General features: G+C 43.1%; 1 protein-coding gene across 1 annotated transcript in view; it reads right to left on the reverse strand.

The window, feature by feature from the left end:
- The window catches only part of LOC139552311 (BMP/retinoic acid-inducible neural-specific protein 1), a 142,424-nt gene that overhangs the window by 58,683 nt on the left and 62,813 nt on the right, over positions 1-20,928 (reverse strand). Inside the window, exons 3-5 of the mRNA XM_071363926.1 lie at positions 17,957-18,147; positions 14,874-15,043; positions 4,196-4,301 (exon numbers count right to left, since the gene is read on the reverse strand). Of these exons, the coding sequence (XP_071220027.1) occupies positions 4,196-4,301; positions 14,874-15,043; positions 17,957-18,147 (467 nt within the window). The remainder of the gene's footprint in view (positions 1-4,195; positions 4,302-14,873; positions 15,044-17,956; positions 18,148-20,928) is intronic.

The following is a 20,928-nucleotide window of genomic DNA, read 5'->3' on the forward strand; positions in this document are numbered from 1 at the left end:
GTTTTTTGATAATGAAGGTAAACTGCATAAATTAAAAAGTGATAGCTTGTCTCAGAAACTTGACCACTTTTACGGTGGCTTTCATCACTGTCCCAATGGGAGCTGTGGTACATCTAAGATACAGTTGCAGGTGATTCTTCATGGAAGAAGAGTTGGAGATGACAATGAAGGATTCCTTCAAAAGCAACTCGCTAATTACAACGTTTGTCTACTTTTCTATCTTTGCAAGCTTATAGTTGCCACTCAAAGATTATATTTGCGTGTCAATTAATGTTACAAATGTAATCTCGAATACAGTATGTGATCTAAGTATACTCAGACTAAAAATATACTTCTGTAAATAAGTTAATAAAATAAACATAACAAAATCTTCCCTATTGATTGAGAGGTCCAGGATGAAGTGTGTGGGTAAATTCAAATATTCTGATTGCTCAGGCTGTTGGGTTTGATTCCTTCATGGGCCAAACACACCATGGATAAAAGTGGCTGGTAAACTGTATGACAATATTATTAGCATAAGGACAGAAGATCCATGACAAAATGAATGGGAGAAAATCCCCCAGAGCGGAATTATGGAGCAAATCTCTGGTTCATTCCACAAAATACATTCATATTCAATCCGCAAGACAGCGCAAATCAGGTGAAAGTCCCTATGAGGCTTTTTCTATGTATGAACAGAATTTCATTATGTGAATGGATAGGGGCTAAAGTGGAATATTGACCCCGGCCTTAACCCTGCAGCCATTGTAGCATTGGGTTGGATACTCATGATTCTCCACAGTGGACCCGCAAAAAAAAAATTGGCTGATGAGTGGAATGAAAATATTATTTCAACCCACGGACAGGCTCGTGGTTCAGAACAATTATATTGGGGGTTATAAATGTTTTAAATAAAGATAAAATATTTTTTACAAACCTAGGAGCTTGTTGTGTTGAATTGCGATGCGAATTCCATTATGTTAGCGGTGAGGCAGATATAGCCTAGGCCAAGGCTACCAGCCATGCAGTGAGAGAGCGCAGAGAACTGTCCATTATTTGTCTGGTGCTGAAACATTCCTACTTTGTCCATGTGACGCAAAAATGGTAACAAGCAAAATGCAACAGGAGAAATAAAAATAAATGTTATGTGAAATCACCGGTTTGGAACTATTTTGGAGTCATTGTGGACAACAACCTTGTAGATGGATACACAGCTTGCAAAAGTGCAAGTATATATTTGTTACGATAATTCATTTAATTATTACATTACTTCAGGCTTTCGTACATTTAGATCATACACAAGTCATTTAACCTTTTGTCAATAGGGGGAGCTGTTAGCATTATTTTTTTTTTTACATTTCCAAATTAAACTGCCTCGTACTCAATTCTTGATCGTACAATATGCATATTATTGTTATTATTGGATAGAAAACAGTCTATAGTTTCTATAGGAGTTGAAATTTTGTCTCTGAGTGGTACAGAACAATTTCTACAGCACTTTTCATGACAGGGTTCAGATTTCAGAAATTTTTACCTCTGATCTGGGGTCTGTTTATAAGGCCACAGTGAATGCTATGAAGAAACCGACACTACCTACGTCTTCCTCTGGGTGTCTGTACGTCATCACGTTTTCAATGAAGTAATTTTAAAAATGTAAATCAGCGGTTGCATTAAGAACTAATTTGTCTTTCGATTCCTGTCAACCCTGTATTTTTTAGTCAAGTATATGATTAGCTTTTAATTAAACTAGATCACTCTGATAGATGACGTCAGACATATTGAGGCTTGATTTCCTAGTATTTTTATTGTGTAACCACGGTTTTGTATGGCTAAATATGCACCTTTTCGAACAAACTGTATATGTATGTTGTAAAATGATGTTACAGGAGTGTCATCGGAAGAATTCTGAGAAGGTTAGTGAAAAAATTAATATCTTTTTGCGGTGGTTACGTTATAGCGCTCTTTGGCTGGAATCGATGCTCTGGTAACGTTGGAACATGTAGTATGCTAACTTATCGATTTATTGTGTTTTCGCTGAAAAACGCTTAGAAAATCTGAAATATGGTCTGAAATCACAAGAACTGGGTCTTTCCATTGCTATGCTTTGTCTATTTTTATGAAATGTTTTATGATGAGTAAATTGGTCATACACGTTGCTCTATCTAGTAATTCTAGTGGATTTGTGATGGTCGGTGCAATTGTAAACTGTGATTTCTACCTGAAATATGCACTTTTTTCTAACAAAAACTATCCTATACCATGAATATGTTATCAGACTGTCATCTGATGGTTTTTTTTATAGGTTATTGGCTATCAATATCTTAGTTGAGCCGAATTGGTGATAGCACCTGAAGGAGTAAGAAACTGATGGAGTTAGAATAGTGGTGTATTTTGCTAACGTGTTTAGCTAATAGATTTACATATTTTGTCTTCCCTGTAAAACATTTTAAAAATCTGAAATGGTGGCTTTATTCACAAGATCTGTATCTTTCATCTGGTGTCTTGGACTTGTGATTTAATGATATTTAGATGCTACTATCTACTTCTGAAGCTATGCTATCTATGCTAATCAGTGTGTGGGGGGTGGGGGGTGCTCCCGGATCCGGGTTTCTGAGGCAGTAAAAGTTAAAGTTTAAACCTGTGCGGCTGGTAAAAGTTTGAGTAGCCAATAGCTAACTAAATAAATGTAAGCTATTTTTGCAGCCTATAGCCTATCCGGGAATTATTTATTTAACTTTCAATTAAACAATTGTATTATCTAAACAATATTGAATGTTGCAACGATGTGCGCTGAGAGTCGGGAAGCAAGTTCAGGGAGTGAGTGTTTTAATAAATAAACACAACATAATACAAAAATAAGAAACACAAACAACGCACAGAACTGACACAGGAACAGAAACAATGACGCCTGGGGAAGGAACCAAAGGGAGTGACATATAAAGGGAAGGTAATCAAGGAAGTGACGGAGTCCAGGTGAGTCTAATGATGCGCAGGTGCACGTAACAATGGTGTCAGGTGTGCGCCATAACGAGCAGCCTGGGGACCTAGAGGCCGGAGAGGGAGCACATGTGACAGTACCCCCTCTCTGATGCGCAGCTCCAGACGCAGGACGCCGACCAAAAAGACGATTCCGGGGATCAGGAGCGGATCGGTCACTATTGCTGAGGCGCGGGAACCTGTCGCCGGCTGGGGCGCAGGAACCGTACAGACCGGCTGAGGCAGGGGAGCCTGGCGATCCGGCCGAGGCATGAGAGCCCGACGAGCAAGTGGAAGCGGGGGAGCCTGGCGATCCGGTGAAGGCATGAAAGCCCGATGAGCCGGCTGTAGCAGGGAAGCTTGGCGATCCAAATGAGGCATGAGAGCCTGTAGCGGCTCCCGGACCCGATGTCATTCCCACCGAAAAAAAAAAAAAAAACACTCCCTGATGCTTCCCTTAGGTGAGGCGTCATTCTGTAACGATGTGCGCTGAAGCAAGTTCAGGGAGTGAGTGTTTTAATAAATAAACACAACATAATACAAAAATCAGAAACACAAACAACGCACAGAACTGACACAGGAACAGAAACAATGACGCCTGGGGAAGGAACCAAAGGGAGTGACATATAAAGGGAAGGTAATCAGGGAAGTGACGGAGTCCAGGTGAGTCTGATGACTCGCAGGTGCGCGTAACGATGGTGACATGTGTGCTCCATAACGAGCAGCCTGGTGACCTAGAGGCCGGAGAGGGAGCACACGTGACAAATGTAAAGGTATTGTTTTGTTATGTCGGCTATAAGCTTCCATTAGGTAAGAAGAAGGCTAATTAGAAGGTTCTTCTTCAAAGCGATTGGAGTCAATGTGCCGCATTGTATTGTGAAAATAATAAGATAGGCCTAACGTTCTTAAATCATGGCATGGTTTCCTTTTAACCAAATGTTGAATAGACATGCAGACAAATGAATTAGTACAGTGATAGCCTAATAAGCTACTACTTTGGAGTCATAAAAACAATTAAATAAATAGATTTTATTTAGCGGGTCACGGATCGGCTCTCAGAAGAATTCTATGCAGGCGGGTCAGGTTGTGGAGGAAAATCTGTCCTGATGTTGGATATCGGATGGGGCTATTAATTGATGTGGCCAGTGGGGGGCGGGTGTGGCAGAAAAAAATAATGACCCCTGCAGGACTCTAATCCCATGGTGGAAGAACGGTCAGGGACATGAGCGGGGACGTTTACCTTGAAGATGGAGCTTGCTCTCCGGGCTCTGCAGGAGGACAGAGCTCACCGAGTCCAGATTATCATAGCTGCTGCATCCCAGTGGGCCAGTACGAGTCTCTGTCACCTGCAAGAGAATCAGGACAAAGATGAGAGGAACAGTAGGGGACAGAGACACCTGCAGTGTGTGTGTGTATGTGTGTTGGAGTGAGGGAGGATAGGGGGTGATCATAGAGAGAGTTATTTTCATGAGAATTTGACTAGACTCACAAGCTGAAATCCTGAGTTGAGATTTAGGACTCAATTCAATCCATAGCGCCAGAGATCTATGCTGTAGCGCAATTGAAATGTGAAGTTAATTTCCAATTGAGCCGACATGCAGTATTTTGCAAACACGGGAACATTGTCTTATCATTTATAACACACTGTATTGCAGGTCTTCAGCACTACAGATTTAATCGAGCCCTTACACATGTCACATACACTACATAGGTGCAGTGAAACATGTTGTTTTACAGGGTCAGCCATAGTACCATGGTGCAAATTAGGGTTAAGTGCCTTGCTCAAGGGTACATCGACAGAGTTTTCACCTTGTCATCTTTCACCTTCAAACCAGCGACCTTTCAGTTACTGGCCAAACGCTCTAACCGCTAGGCTACCTGACGCAACATGTAACTCATAAAGCAATCATTGGTATCATGAGAGGGTTGGATTGAATGTTTTATTCTTGGCCTTGTGTCAGGCATGGTTATATTTCCACATAAATAAGTGGTGTGCGGCATTTCCTTTACTAAGAAGGGGACACTCATCAACTAACAATATATGTTATACTTGGTTAGAAACATAGCACATACTGTATTTCTATTTAATATGGATCCCCATTAGTTTCTGCCAAGATAGCAGATACTCTTCCTGGGTCCCAGCAAAATGAAGACAGTGATTAATACGGCTGGCTGTGATTAATTTAGCTATAGATAAGCCATTCATATTTCAAATGGGACTGTGTGAGTAGTTCATAAATATCTGAATTCCATGTGTGTGTCACGCTAGCACATACATGTTCTGCGTTGCTCAGCTAAGTGAACCGTATTTGGGCCAAAGCGCAGAAGACAGCGTATGAGGTCTTTCTAAACAGCACTTCTATAGGTACCTCCTGATTTCTGTCTGCGACGTGTAGCACCACCGGCTCCTAAGACCTATTTTCTTTTAAGGACCTTTAAAGATTTTATTTCCTTTTAAAAGAGGCGAGACGCTAATGGACTTTTTTCTTCAATCGGTGCCTGCGTCCCACTATCTGCTAGAGAATATCACTTCCCTTATAAAAGTCACAGACGTCGCCTCTCTTCCTGCCCAAGCTTCAATCTATGGGATAATTAGGGTAGTCAAATGTGAGGGTGCTTTTAGGTCTTACTACACGTCTAACTTTAGACTTATTTAAAGACATTGCTCTTGAAAAGAAGGGTGACTTTCTTCCTTTTTATCCCCTTTTCTTCTCGTAACGAGTTGGCCGGCAGTGCTCAATAGTACTTTCACATGATTCCAAGAAGCCAGATGCGATGCTACTCAGCAATGGAGATTAAGAGAAAAAACTCTTGGCATTAACCTCAATGGAAAATCACTCAGTCTCTGGCTCAGTTAGAAAACTCTTAGCTTGAATGAGGGGGGTTGCGTTGGCAGCTTGCATGAAGTCCAATCTCGTGAATAGGGGTTATCGAAGACGCGGGAAGGGTCCATAGTCAAATACTTAATGGTGAACAAACATGATATACAGCTACATTGATACAGAGCGCAGATACAGTGATGGGTAAATCAGATCCTCAATTCACCCAGTAAAATGTGTTTGTGTCCTTAAAGGCCCTATTTCTCCCTTCCTGCTTGGAACATGCTGGTTGAATCAACATTATTTCCACGTCATTTCAATAAAATGACGTTGAATCAACGTGGAATAGATGTTGAATTGATGTCTGTTCCCAGTGGACATTTTCCCATCTTTCATTGTGATTCGGGGCCAGATGGCAGGTTGACAAGCAGGAAATTAGACAGATGTATATCTTACCCTTGACGTCACTCTGTTGTGGGATAAAACAGAGTGATAGGCTCCCAATAAGCTTCGCAATAACATTGCTTAACATTAAAGTGTATCTCCCGGGTGGCGCAGTGGTCTAGAGCACTGCATCGCAGTGCTATGCTGCGCCACCAGAGTCTGGGTTCGCGCCCAGGCTCTGTCGCAGCCGGCCGCGACCGGGAGGTCCGTGGGTCGACGCACAATTGGCTTAGCGTCGTCCGGGTTAGGGAGGGTTTGGCCGGTAGGGATATCCTTGTCTCATCGCGCTCCAGCGACTCCTGTGGCGGGCCGGGCGCAGTGCGCGCTAACCGAGGGGGGCGGGTGCACGGTGTTTCCTCCGACACATTGGTGCGGCTGGTTGGAGGCGGGTTGGAGGCGCGCTGTGTTAAGAAGCAGTGCGGCTAGGTTGGGTTGTGCTTCGGAGGACGCATGACTTTCGACCTTCGTCTCTCCCGAGCCCGTACGGGAGTTGTAGCGATGAGACAAGATAGTAATTACTAGCGATTGGATACCACGAAAATTGGGGAGAAAAGGGGATAAAATTATTTTAAAAAAATTAAAATAAAAAAAAAAACATTAAAGTGTATGTCCCTTCCTGCCAAATGGTAAATATGTTTTGAGCACAATAGACAACATAATTTGGATCTGTTTATTATTTAAGAGTATCTAAAGTTAGGTATGCTTGCAGCAGCCATACCACTGCAACTGTCCACCACTGGATACTCCAAAATGTCAGAAAGCTACAGTAAAGTTACTGACGGAGAAGTCAAAACAAGAACTTTTCGAATTTCTCTGCAGCCCTGCATAAAGTTTCAAAGTAGATTGATTACTGTGCTTTCCTGGCCTATCAAACCCTGGCATCTTGATGGGTGCTGACAGGGTGCTTTTCTCCCGTTGCTTATCACATAATAAATGACTTCCTATAAAGGTCGTATTGCATGATGCATGGTAACCTAGCAGAGTGAATAACTGTTCTTTATATAACCTCTGGGCAACCCCATTGTTGGCAAAACATGCACATGCATGCACGCGCATGCATACACACAACTATGTGCACTGTGAATGCAGAAAATACATCAGACATTTTCCCTCGATCAATATAAGATTACTGTCCTTGGTAAACCACCACTGATTCTCACTCTCACACTCACTCTCACACTCACTCTCACACTCACACACTCCATTTATTGGTTTGCCAGATTATAAAATTTGCATACAACGTAATAAAAATACAAGGAGCAATCAAAGAGCTGAAACAGGCCAAGGGGGATTTAGAGGATTTGGATTATTAAGCGGAACACAACTCAGAATCCCAGTGGGCCCATACTGTTTCATAGTCCTATCTTTAAACCATGGCTCTAGAACACACTCTCTTTCATCTACAAAAGTCAGTATACCTACACTCCCTACATATCTAGAACCTTAAAGGGTTCGGCTTTCCCTATAGGAGAACCCTTTGAAGAACCATTTTTGGTTCTAGTTAGAACCCTTTTGCGTTCCATGTAAAAGTAGAACCCTTTCTTCAGAGGGTTCTACATGAAACCCAAAAGGGTTCTACTTGGAACCAAAAAGGGTTATCTTATGTGGACAGGCGAAAAACCCTTTTGGAACCCTTTTTTCTAAGAGTGTGGAATCATAAGCATATTTGGATTATAATGAGAGGAACAATGTTATCATCCTGTGTTTGTCAATTTTAGGATTTGTTTGAATTGCAAACTCAATCTTTGTCCAGAGCAGGAGAATTGGTTTGTGTTAGAGTGAAAACATACTATAGTACATTGCATCCTATCCATCTCTTCTCATTTAGATGGATCCCACTAACGGTTATAGCATATTTCCTGTCAATTATGTGCACAATGGATTGCTAAGAGCATGTCACGCTGGAAGCCTCAGGAGCATTGGCATTTCAATATGTTATGTAACGGGGATGAGTGGCAACGTTATGTCTAATACCCATTTTGTTTAACAATATCACCATGTATTTTTAATTAACACCTATTCAATTATTCACATTATATGCCATTTTCATGGTGTCTGTGATTCATAAGCACTCAAGTGAACTTCATGCACTGTTGCAGTCATTATTCAAAATGTATAATTGTAGATTTTTCCCTCCAGCACCGACTGACAGAAAAACTATGGCTGCAATAAGACTGGCTTCAGGAGGCGTTGTTGCAAGCTTGCTGAAGTTCAGGAAATTGCTTGCCCATGCAGCTCAGATGAAGCACAATCAACCAATCAATCCTTCTTCGCCCCTCGCTCTTTCTTTCAGAGAAATATGTAATTAACTACTAACTTACATGCATGTATCCCACCAGGTCACAAGGTGCTTGTAATTTCAAGAAGAAGCAACTTACCTCATTCACCAACAATGAGCCCACATGGCAGTCATTTTGTGCTGCACATCTACACTTTATTACGGCAGTGTAGAGGTGAGGAGTATTACTACTGACAACGTTTGTGGTATAGCTACAGTTAGTGAATCAAGGCACAGTTATTAGCATCACTGCTTATCAAAGGCTTCAAGACATCGCCTAGCCCTGTCCTCTAGCCATTTCAGAAATATTTGCAGTCACACAACTCTGGAGACAGCGGGCGGGATTAAAAATCATGTTAGCCTGAGAGAAGGAGGGAGAGAGGGAACGAAGGAATAGATTGGGACTTGAGGGAGGGATACATCCAGTATGATGGAGTGTCTTCATCAAGGGAATGCTGTCACTGCAGAGCTTTTCTTAATGTGCCTATCACCTGCCACTCACCTAATGACTTTCTATTTCTAGAAACAGGGAAATGAAGGGAGAAGCTCCCCAGTAACTCTTCATGGCTGGACACATCTCAGAGTAAGTTTGCTTTTGGAATGTAATGTGATTCCATGGAATTTAATAATTACACTGTATCACATGGCCTACCCGCAAAACTCATGATATGTCAGTTGGTAAAATTGGTAGTGCTAAAACTGAGTACCAACATATAAAATACAAATGCATTCATTAGGCCACAACCCTCCCCAAACAAGTAATCAAAGCTGAGTTAAATTCACACCCCAAAAATCTGGGTCACCCCAAAAAACATTTAATATATATAATATCTACTCAAGAGGACTGTGGACCACAGCTCTGGAGGTGGCAATGAAATGAAATGAAAGAGGTGGCAGAAAGGAGAAACAGGATTCTGGCCTGTCCCATAGATCCGGCATGGATGCCTGAAAAACAACTGCTGCATCATCAGTAAATCTGCATATTGAATCCTAGTGTAAATCAAGCCAGCAGAGTGACTCTTCAGGGAGGTGACCTTGTGGGAACACCGGCCAGCGTCACACAGCAGAAACCATATTCCGACCACCCCTGCATAATCATTCAGGGTCTTTGTCACAGATAAACAGCATGCTCATAACATTACATTTTTTCCTCCATCTTTCATTAAAACACCCTACAGGGCATCTTATTTTCCTTCTTAAATGACCCCCCCTCCAGGAGTGCTATCTTGCAGCCAGCTATTGGATCCTGCTACACAGAAGCACACGTCTTACTTTTTATTTCTAACGGGAGGGTGATTGTGCCATGCACAGTTTGACGCATGTTCTTCATTCTGTTGTGCTGTTCTTTATTTCGCTTAGTGTGCTACTGTACATGTCTGATTTAGGCTATGCTACAGTTTTAGACAGTATGTTGTGTCCCAATTACTTGTTTGTTTGCCCTGCTGAGGCATGGCTGGATGGAAAGACAAACGAATAGGTTGCCAGACTAGTAAACACAATGAAAGATAGTTGGCTCTGAATGAATGACGGGGTAATGAACGGGTTGTCACATAAGTTGACGCTGGAGAGACGAAGCAGGTACAGGGAGTAAAACATTTATTAAATAAAGGACATGGAACGAGACACGAACAGCGTCAGCAAACTAATACTAAAGGCAAAAACAATACAATGCAGCCGCGGGGAACAGAGCTGGGGAACTGACAAATATAGGGGAGGAAATAAACAGGTGATAAGTGAGTCCAGGTGAGTCCAATAACGCTGATGCGCGTGACGAGGGAAGGCAGGTGTTGCGTGATGGATGGCAGGAGTGTGTGATGCAGGGCAACCTGGCGCCCTCAAGTGGCCAGGGGGAGGAAAGAGCGGGAGCAGTCGTGATAGTACCCCCCCTCTTGGGGCGCCACCCGGCGTCCCACCTGGGCGAACCAGCCGAGACATGGGCGCTGGGCATGCCGGCTGAGACATGGGAGCCTGACGATCCGGCTGAGGCAAGATGCCTGTCGATCCCGCTGCAGAGGGGGAGACCGATGATCTGGTGGAGAGTGACGTGGGATGGGAAGCCGTCGAGCCAACCGGGGCAAGGAAACCTCTCGAGCCAGCTAGGGCGTGGAAGCCCGACAGGCTGGCTTAAGCACCACCGGTTCCATCGGCGGAGGAATCCACCCCGACGTCACCAACAAAACAAAAGACAAAAAAAAACTCTGTGACCGGCTGGACGAACAAGAACTGACGATCCGGCTGAGGCCCGACGTGGGATGGGCGCCATCCGAGCCAACCGGGGCAAAGAAACCTCTCGAGCCAGCTAGGGAGTGGAAGCCCGACGAGCTGGCTAGGCACCCCCGGTTCCATCGGTGGCGACTCAGAGCCAATGCCACCATACCAACCGGAACGCCAGTACTCCCCAATGCTTCGTATGTATGGCGGCTGCATTCTGTCACATGAGTTGACGCTGGAGAGACGAAGCAGGTACGGGGAGTAAAACATTTAATAAATAAAGGACATGGAACGAGACAGCAACAGCGTCAGCAAACTAATACTAAAGACAAAAACAATACAATGCAGCCGCGGGGAACAGAGCTGGGGAACTGACAAATATAGGGGAGGAAATAAACAGGTGATAAGTGAGTCCAGGTGAGTCCAATAACGCTGATGCGCGTGACGAGGGAAGGCAGGTGTGCGTGATGGATGGCAGGAATGTGTGATGCAGGGCAACCTGGCGCCCTCAAGTGCCCTGGGGAGGGAAGAGCGGGAGCAGATGTGTCACGGGTTGATCAATAGAAATATGGATGGATAGATATTGCTGTGTATACACTGAGTGTACAAAACATGTTCTTTCCATGACAGACTGACCAGGTGAATCCAGGTGAAAGCTATGATCCATTAATGATGTCACTTGTTACATCCACTTCAATCAGTGTAGATGAAGGGGAGGAGACAGGTTAAAGAGAGACAATTGAGACAATTGAGACATGGATTGTGTATGTGTGCCATTCAGAGGTTGAATGGGCAAGACAAAATATTTAAGTGCCTCTGAACGGAGTATGGTAGTAGATGCCAAGCGCACCGGTTTGTGTCAAGAACTGCAACGCTGCTGGGTTTTTCACTCTCAACCGTTTTCCCGTGTGTATAAAGAATGGACCACCACCCAAAGGACATCCAGCCAACTTGACACAACTGTGGGAAGCATTGGATTCAACATGGGACAGCATCCCTGTGGAACGCTTTCAACACCTAATATAGTCCATGCTCCGGCAAATTGGGCTGTTCTGAGGGCAAAAGAGGGTGCAACTCAATATTAGGAATGCATTCCTAATGTTTTGTACACTCAGTGTATATAATTGCAAGAGCAGTAGAAAAAACAATTATGCTCTTGGCAACTTTAGTCGTCATCTCTTCAATGTGTAGGAAGTGAAGAACAGTTCTATATTCTAGGAGACAAATTAAGTACTGTGGGAATCCTCCTATATGATCTCATTACTCAGTAACCACAGGTCAGCCTGCCTAGTGTAAGCCATGTGTGTGTGTGTGTGTGTTCTCTTTCCCTTTCCCATTGAACTCCATAAAAGCTGATGTGCCAGGTAGATCGTTAAAGATTGACGTCGAAATTGGAAGTCTATCCATGCCCTGAGGATGTCGGGAAATGCCTTCAAAACCAGCCACTAGGGGCAACAGTGAGTGCTATTACCATCAAGTAAACTTGGGTTTTGCTAAGGCATTGTGGACGGGGTTGGCGAATGGGCATAACCCCATGACTCTGGATCAGAAGGTTGCGTGTGAGATCCCAGTTGTGGATACTGGTTTTAAATGTTTTGTTTTAACCCTATCCCTAGCCTTAACCATTCAGAATAGGTGCCTAAACTTAACACTTAACTTAAAAACGTCACGTTTGGAGAACGTGGATGTACATCTAATTCTGCAGTGACTCTGAGACCTTGTTGGATGTGCAACATTGATGAGCTCCCTTTTCTCTTCAGAGCCACTGAATAAAGAGAAAGATATCTCAGCATATATTGTACACATGCACATTTCAATGCACACACATGGCACTCTAAGACTTCACAGCCCCAACAAACAATCTGCCAGTTACAGAGACACTTTGGCCCAAAAACCTTGTTTGTTTGGAGTTCTGCTATTAAGCCACCCATGGGCTGTGAATGTTTTGAAGCCAAAGGGAATGGAGGTGATGGTTGAGGCTTTCAGGCTACAAACATTCCTTGGTTTGGGTAGATAAATTCCTGTGTGGGGTCTTAGAAAAATAACAAGTCCCTGGCTTGCCCTGGGTGTCACCGGTGCATTGGGGAGATGTCTTCGTTTTGATTAACGTTTGCAAGTTTCTGGAACCTCTTAAGCAGTGCTAAGGCTTGGGGAGATGGGGGGACGGGCCAGGGATGAGGAGTTGATAAATATAGCCCAGCTTGGCAGATCAGTGGATGCTCTCAGGCCATCCCCACTAATGCACACACACTAATGCCTGTACACTACTGTTCATTTTTCTGCTACAGCCTCAACTATTGAAGTGTCCCCCAGCAAGAGGTATCAGGGGAGAGAGAGTGTACAGACTAAAAAAGATTAAGGCTTACTCTAGACATATGACTAACAATATGTATGTCTGGTGCATGCATGCGTGCATGTGTGTGTGTGCCTGCATGTGTGTTTGAGAGTGTGATAACATGATAACATGAGGATATGGAAAATTGTGAAAGGGAAATGAAATACTCAAACTAGCAATCTCCAGAGCTTAAAACGCACATTTCACTAAGTAAACCCAGTACTTAACTCAAACTCTACACAGTAAATGTGCTTACTCGCCAGACAGGAAACAGTCTTAGTTTTCATCTCTATTGATGTCTTTGTGCCTGTGTTTTCTCCATAGACCGCAGCATCTCACTGTGAAGTTTGACTCCCAGCCATATTAAATCAATATTGGAAGTGCAGGGCCTTGTTCTGTGTCTATAGATCCAGGCTGTGCGTCAGACTCAGCTTCCTCTCCACGTACAGATCGTTGTCTGTCTGCTACGTGACTGTAGGACCAGCGGCTGACTTTACTTCTGCCATCACCTTTTATTTATAGTGCGATAGATTGCCCCAGCCACAACAGATTTTGGATGATAGTACTTCTGACAAAGCATAAACCTTTCAATAGTATGTGTATCAGCTTTCATTTGTGTGGGCAGTGGCCTCAAATAGTATTATTTTTGCTTTCAATTTTTCCCTCTTTTCCAGTCAAAACAGAAAAAAACTATCCCTATTTCCTATTGGGAATCAATGCAAATGGATTTTCTGTTATACTGTTTTCCTCCCCCTAAATTCTGTCTAATTTTGTCTTTCTTGTTATATGGTATTTTGTTCCCTTCAAGTGTCTTTGTTTTGCTTATTTGAAATATATATGGAGTGTTTCTTCCTTATCTAATGCCTGAAGGATCAATTGTTCATTCCACTTAAATTGAAGATGGGATCAACATATTTTATTGGATGAAATGAATGTGATAAACGTGTTTTTGTTGATTTGATAACCCTTCTGCCTCACTAAATAAACTCTATTTGTCCTCAGTTGAGACATATGATGAGATATTGTATATGATTAATGTAATTGTAGTGTAAGACAGATTGAATTATTTGTCATTTACTCAGTGTAAAACAATTCTTGTCATTGAGTAGGCACATTCTTTGATGTCGCATGATTGAGGATACACACACGAGGATACACACACACACACACACACACACACACACACACACACACACACACACACACACACACACACACACACACACACACACACACACACACACACACACACACACACACTTCATAATACTCAGAGATCTCCCACATACACAGTCCAACTATTCAACACCGGTATGACTCAGAGATAGTGCAGGTTTGTCAGTCAAGAAGATAGTCAGGACAGGTCTTCTCTGGCTCCACACAGTTTGGCTGGTTACAGTGGCTATACTGTTGAGAATGCGCTGTGTGTGCTTCTTCCCTCCTCGACTCTTCGCCCAGCCCTGACTCAGCAGCCATTGTCAATTCTGTTTAATTGTGTCATGCTTGACTTCCTGCTACCCAGCACCCCGTCTGCCAGAACCTCTTCATCCACCTGTCACTTGGGACTTCAAAAAGACGGCAAGACACTCTCCAGGGTGGCTAGGATGGGGCTGGAGGTGTGTGTGATAGGCATGTGTTTGTGTACCAGAACAACATCATGTTTGTCGAAATGCGGTTTATATCACAAAAGCTTAGTTAAAGATCACTTGTGGGATTACCAAACAGTGCTCAGACATTACCCTACTTCTCAAACTCATTCCTTTGATGTCCAACTACTGTGACACGTTTGAACATATTTATATACTGTATTTTTGTGTGTAAAGATGCATACCTTGATGGCATTGGTAGAGATCTGGATCTCATGGAGTTTCCTCATGGTGCCATCTCGGTCAATGAAGTAGGAGGAGGCCAGCTGGTGCAGGGCCTCCACATTCTGAGTGGCGTTGACCACCTTTCTGTCCAGCTTGTTCTTGGCCATGTACATGGTCAATGCCTCCTCACCTACAGGGAAGACAGGAAGTGGAACTTGTTTTATGATACAGTACAATAAAATACCATTGTTGACTTACTATTTTGCCTGGTAGCAGTATTCATTCATGTACAGTATACACACTTTGTTGTCCATCTGTGGCTAGTAGCCATGGGGCTGCTGAACAGTGGGACAAAGGACAGATGCAGGCCCAATACACGTCGGACAGTAGGCCGCAGAGACTTTGAATAAGTGAACATGTAAACTTTTCAGTTTCCCGTACTGCATGTGCTATATCGTGTTGTATTTGTGTATTTGTATGCTGAAGTCACAGAATGATTTTCCATGTAAATGGACAATAAAGTACATCATATCGTTAGGCAACAAATATTACTGAAGTTTCCAAGCCATCTCTATAGCTTCATTGCAATCATAATGTCTGGAGTGACTATAACTGTCTTTTATACATCAAAATGTCACCAGAAACTGTTTATTATCCCCCTAATAACTCCATATTATGTGTTTATAAAGGTTGAATATGTTAAGGGCGTAAGTGAGTGGATTGCTTTCACACCGAGGGAATGACCTTTAGAAGTAAACATCCTGATACCGCAGGGGAAGAAGCGAACACTCCAGCAGAAAGCCCTGAACCTTTACACAGCAACAAACAATGACTCTGTGATCTACTGTAAGTGTACGCATGCCAACGCCTGTTTGTTGACACTTCGTAAAGGTTGAACAGCTCATTTTCCCTCCGCCGCCCTCTCCTTGCCGTTCAAAGAGCATACAAGCCAAGTTGTCTGGAACTCATTCAAGAACATGTCACATATGTTCACGACCCCCCGCATCGTGATTGGTTATTTGGCCCTTGGCGATGCATTGGGATTGGTCACTTAGCTTGTGGTGGCTGTGACCGGGGGGGCGACAGTCATCCCCAATGTCTCATGTCTGGTTGAAACAGCAGTACCGTGGCATGGAAGGAGGATGGCCGCACTCTCTCCCTACTCTCCCTGCTCTTCCCCGGGGGAAGGAAGGTTACGCACACACCCTTGACCTACTGCACAAGGATAATGATACAACATTAACCCTCTATCGCTATAGCTTTGCCCCTCTCTGGCTTATGTGGAAGTAGGTCTACTGTACATAAATATGTGACTTTACTGCTTTTGCCGCAGTAAAGTCAGGCCCAGCCGGCTTAGCTATATTTTATCTTTGTGGGTGATCTTTTCATAAAAAATACATTGTCTTACATTTTACTGGGGCAGCTCTTTGGCTCTGTGCCTCGATAATGACTAAATTGATTCATACCTATAGCTGAGCCTTCAGCGTTCTAAGCTCTGTCTCAGTCTATGGTCAATGATGTCATTCCTATTTTTATGGATATACATTATTGCCATACAGGGCCCTGATTTTATTGGCTACTGTAATGAAATAATACAAGATGATGGATATATAAAAGCAATATATGAGGGGAAGGTATTGATTTGACTGTATATCATTAACACCGTCTGCTGTCTGGTGCTAGGAGTGCCTACTGGTGCTTAAAAGCAATGGAATTGTTAGACATAGGTAATCTATTGTGGAGTTAATGGTACCTGTGTGGGTTACAGGATATATTACATTATACTATTATACTGCACAATGGCAACATGTGCAGTGTTCAATAGTGTCTGCAGACCTGCAAACACACATGCACATACTACATGCACACACACACACACTCACACACACACCAACACACATTCTCAATGGGGCCGGCCATCAGACAGACCTATTTTTCCAATTAAACAGGGACTCCTTTTAGCTCATAAAGTGAGTCTGACGAAGAGAACATCGTCTTTTCTGTACTCCTTTATCACCTTAGATGTAATAGCTGTGGGCCTGCAGGCCAGCTTTCAGTACACTCCTGGTTTCTGGGTTTATCGGCTCACATAATGGTGTTTCTTTAATGTGCAACCCAGAGATTAAGATGAGTGACTTCTAGGCCATAACTCTCTGAAATGCCTTCAAGGTTAAACATGATATGGTGAAACTTAGTTAGTTGGGAGAGAGAGGGGGAAGAAAGACCGAGAATTGAAGAAAGAGACGCAAACAAGAAAGAGTAAGAGAGAGAAGAGAGAGAGAGAGAAGAAAAGGGAAGAGAGAGAACGAAAACAGTGAAAAGAGAGAGAAATAAAGATAACCTGCAACATTGCAATCAGTTCTTTGTGTCAAGATTCCTTATATCATTACCTTTAATAACGTCTGCATTTGTGGTAGTAGTGAATCATCCTCCTTTGAGTTGGTTTTATTTTGAACTTATTTATATTTTACCTAAGCATCATATTTCACCACAATATTACATTTCTGAATTCCATAATGAGTGTGTTAGGAAAAATCACCTTGCAGGCTTGTGTATATGATATTGCAACTCTAAATGTCTACCTATGAAATCCCCCACTTTCACTTTAACTGAATTATTGAAGCTGACTGTTTGACATTCAAGTGAAATCCTAGATTTAAACAGAAAAGATATGTTTCTAAAGCAGGGCCTTGCCTGTAAAATGCATGAGCTCCAAAATCTTCAGCGACAGGTTGATATAAAATGTTGAATCAGATAAAACCACCTCAAATGTTATCTTAACAGGACAGAACCATGAGAAGAACCTGTGCAGGTTTTAGAGTGGGTTACCATTCTATCATTACCAGCCATGCATAAGCTCATTTGACTGTCAAAACTACCTATTTACCAATTGATATCCCATCTATTTCCCATTATTTTCCCATCAAGAAGGTGGCATGGACAATGGACATTACGTTGTACGTATATAACAGCACTTTGCCCAAATAAGGTAATGGGGGGAAAAAATTGTCGAACCAACCACAATAAGGAGTAGCCCGGGAGCCATTTTTGTGGCCCACCACCGTTGTCTTAGTAAAGTAGAAGTAGATATATGCTTTCTCACCTCCCAAGGTGGCGGATATCAGGATGTGGGTTCCATACTTCTTGATGATGGTGTCGATGAACTGTTGAGTGGAGGGTCGTCGCCCTAGCAACCGGACACTGCGCTGGAAGTCTGGCATGAGCGGCACAGGGTTCCGGATCAGGTCCCTCCTCTCAATGGCTGTGTTCCTCACCTTCCAACGCGCAAACTCCCTACAAGAAAAACAGAATAGGTAAATGCTTATGTCTTAATATGTTCATTGATAGCATTATGACAACCATTTATGCAACAGCAACATCAAAATGTAAGGTCATTTTACAATTGGCACCTGCTATAGCAAGCATCTTTGCAGTTGACGTGATGTCACAAATGCCATACTCGTCTAAAGTCCAAAACGGCATTGGATTATTTAGTTAATGTTCACAATAGCTAGTGGCAATGTTATCACAAGAGCGTAAGTAAATTGTGATCACATCCTTATTGAAAGGAAACTGCTGTATTGCCATCACTAAGTAAGAGAAAAAACATAGAAGCACTTGGTACTCGGTAATGACATTGAATTAGCTGATTTAGCTCTGCCTCAAGCAGAAAACTGCCAGTGAACATGATCTCCCGCAATCGAGACACCATGTTATCTAATCAAGGCAAATGCCAAGCATGGCTGTGGGCTATCGCTTATTCTCTGTAGGTCCTGATTGTGTTTGCTAAGTAATAAATGATCATCATCAAACCCAACCCAGATCTGGGTCCTGCAATCAGGCAAAAAGCCTGGATCTGTAATCGAATCCCAATCATAGACCTAGATTCTCATAGACATATGAATTGCACTCAAATGTCTATTATAGATATCCCATACAAAACAAATCAAGAACCTCAGCCACCCAAGTCACGACCTATTCACCCCACTACCATCTGTGGAGACAGAACAGGTGCAGCAAATCTGGGACCGAGAGACTGATAAACAGCTTCTATCTCCAGGCCATCAGACTGTTAAACAGTCCCCACTAGCCGGCCTCCACCCAGTACCCTTCCCAGAACCTTAGTCACTGTTAATAGCCGGCTACCACCCTTTACTCTACCCTGTGCCTTAGAGACTGCTGCCCTATATACATAGAGTCATGGAACACTGTTCACTTTAATAATGTTTACATACTTTTTTTACCCACTGCATATGTGGTTGGCGCCCCCCTCGGGTTTGTGCCATGGGGGAGATCTTTGTGGGCTATACTTGGCCTTGTCTCAGGGTAATAAGTTGGTGGTTGAAGATATCCCTCTAGTGTTGTGGGGGCTGTGCTTTGGCAAAGTGGGTGGGGTTATATCCTGCCTGGTTGGCCATGTCCGGGGGTATAGTCGGACGGGGCCACAGTGTCTGCCGACCCTCCTGTCTCAGGTTCCAGTAATTATGCTGCAATAGTTTGTGTCAGGGGGCTAGGGTCAGTCTGTTATATCTAGAGTATTTCTCCTGTCTTACTTTAAGTATACCTCTCACACTCACACTCACACTCACACTCACTCACTCACTCACTCACTCACTCACTCACTCACTCACCTGGTCGTGCTCCAGTTTCAACTGTTCTGCCTGTGGCTATGGAACCCTGACCTGTTCACCGGACGTGCTACCTTGTCCCGGACCTGCTGTTTTCGACTCTCTCTCTCTCTACCGCACCTGCTGTCTCTAACTCTGAATGATCGGCTATGAGCAGGTGCTGACCTGTTGCAACCTCTACAACCACTGTGATTATTATTACTTGACCCTGCTGGTCATCTTTGAACATCTTGGCCATGTACTGTTAAAATCTCCACCCGGCACAGCCAGAAAAGGACTGGCCATCCCTCAGAGCCTGGTTTCTCTCTAGGTTTCTTCCTAGGTTCATGCCTTTCTAGGGAGTTTTTCCTAGCCACCGTGCTTCTACATCTGCATTGCTTGCTGTTTGGTAATTAGGCTGGGTTTCTGTACAGCACTTTGTGACATCAGCTGATGTAAGGCTTTATAAATAATTTTGATTGATTGATTGATTGATTGATTGATTGATACTGTATTCTAGTCATGGCTCATCCCATATAACTACTGATGTACTGTACACACCTTTTCTATTATACTGTCCATACTGTATTTACACACCATTAAAATTTGTTGGGGATTACGTGTGTATTGCTTATTATTGCTATGTATTACTGCACTGTTGGAGCTAGGAACACAAGCATTTCGCTACACCTGCGATTACATTTGCAAATCTGTGTATGATCTTGATTTGGAATCAATTCTGACCTATTGTGTAAATGGTATGGTCTAGTATCTGTAATAGGACTGCTGGTATACTAATATCATTACCCTGGGTTATGGCTAGGGAAACTACTAAAGACTTAGCTATGTGATCCAACAAATAAGAAAAGCCTTCTACATCTATTACATTGCACAGTAGTCCAGGTGTTACTCAGTATTATCTCCCTGCTACTCATTTTAACAATGGCGTAGCTATTACATAATCAGCCTTTTCCATATGTGTTTGACGCAGTATGATGTGCCGTGACTGGCCCTGCCTAGGTCAGGGGTGTCTGATATATAAATATCCCCCCAGCTATAAATCTTAGATTTTTTATTCTTTGTCTGAAATAATCCTGCTGGTGGAGCAGTTGTCCTTTTAATTTCCCCTGAGACAGCTTACACTTTGCATGTTTAGCAACACAGGCCCGCAAAACAATTGTTACACGTTGAATGGGGGAGGGGGACGGTGCTGTAATAAAAATGTCACTTGGCAGCTGGAAGCGGTAGGCTAGGTATCCACGTACAATTAAGTCTACCTGCATGAGGCCGGCTCACATACTGCGTGCTGGGTACCTGAACAATTTGGATTCTGACACCTTGGTAGTCAGACAGATTTGTAAATCTCATTCAACGGGGTCCTCCTGCAACGTAAGAGGATTTTATGAGAGACCACATTTGTTTGGGATAGACACCACTGGCCGTTAATTCAATTTTGAAGCAGTTTTTT

This window comes from Salvelinus alpinus, chromosome 24 (assembly GCF_045679555.1).
Source record: "Salvelinus alpinus chromosome 24, SLU_Salpinus.1, whole genome shotgun sequence".
Classification (NCBI taxonomy): domain Eukaryota; kingdom Metazoa; phylum Chordata; class Actinopteri; order Salmoniformes; family Salmonidae; genus Salvelinus; species Salvelinus alpinus.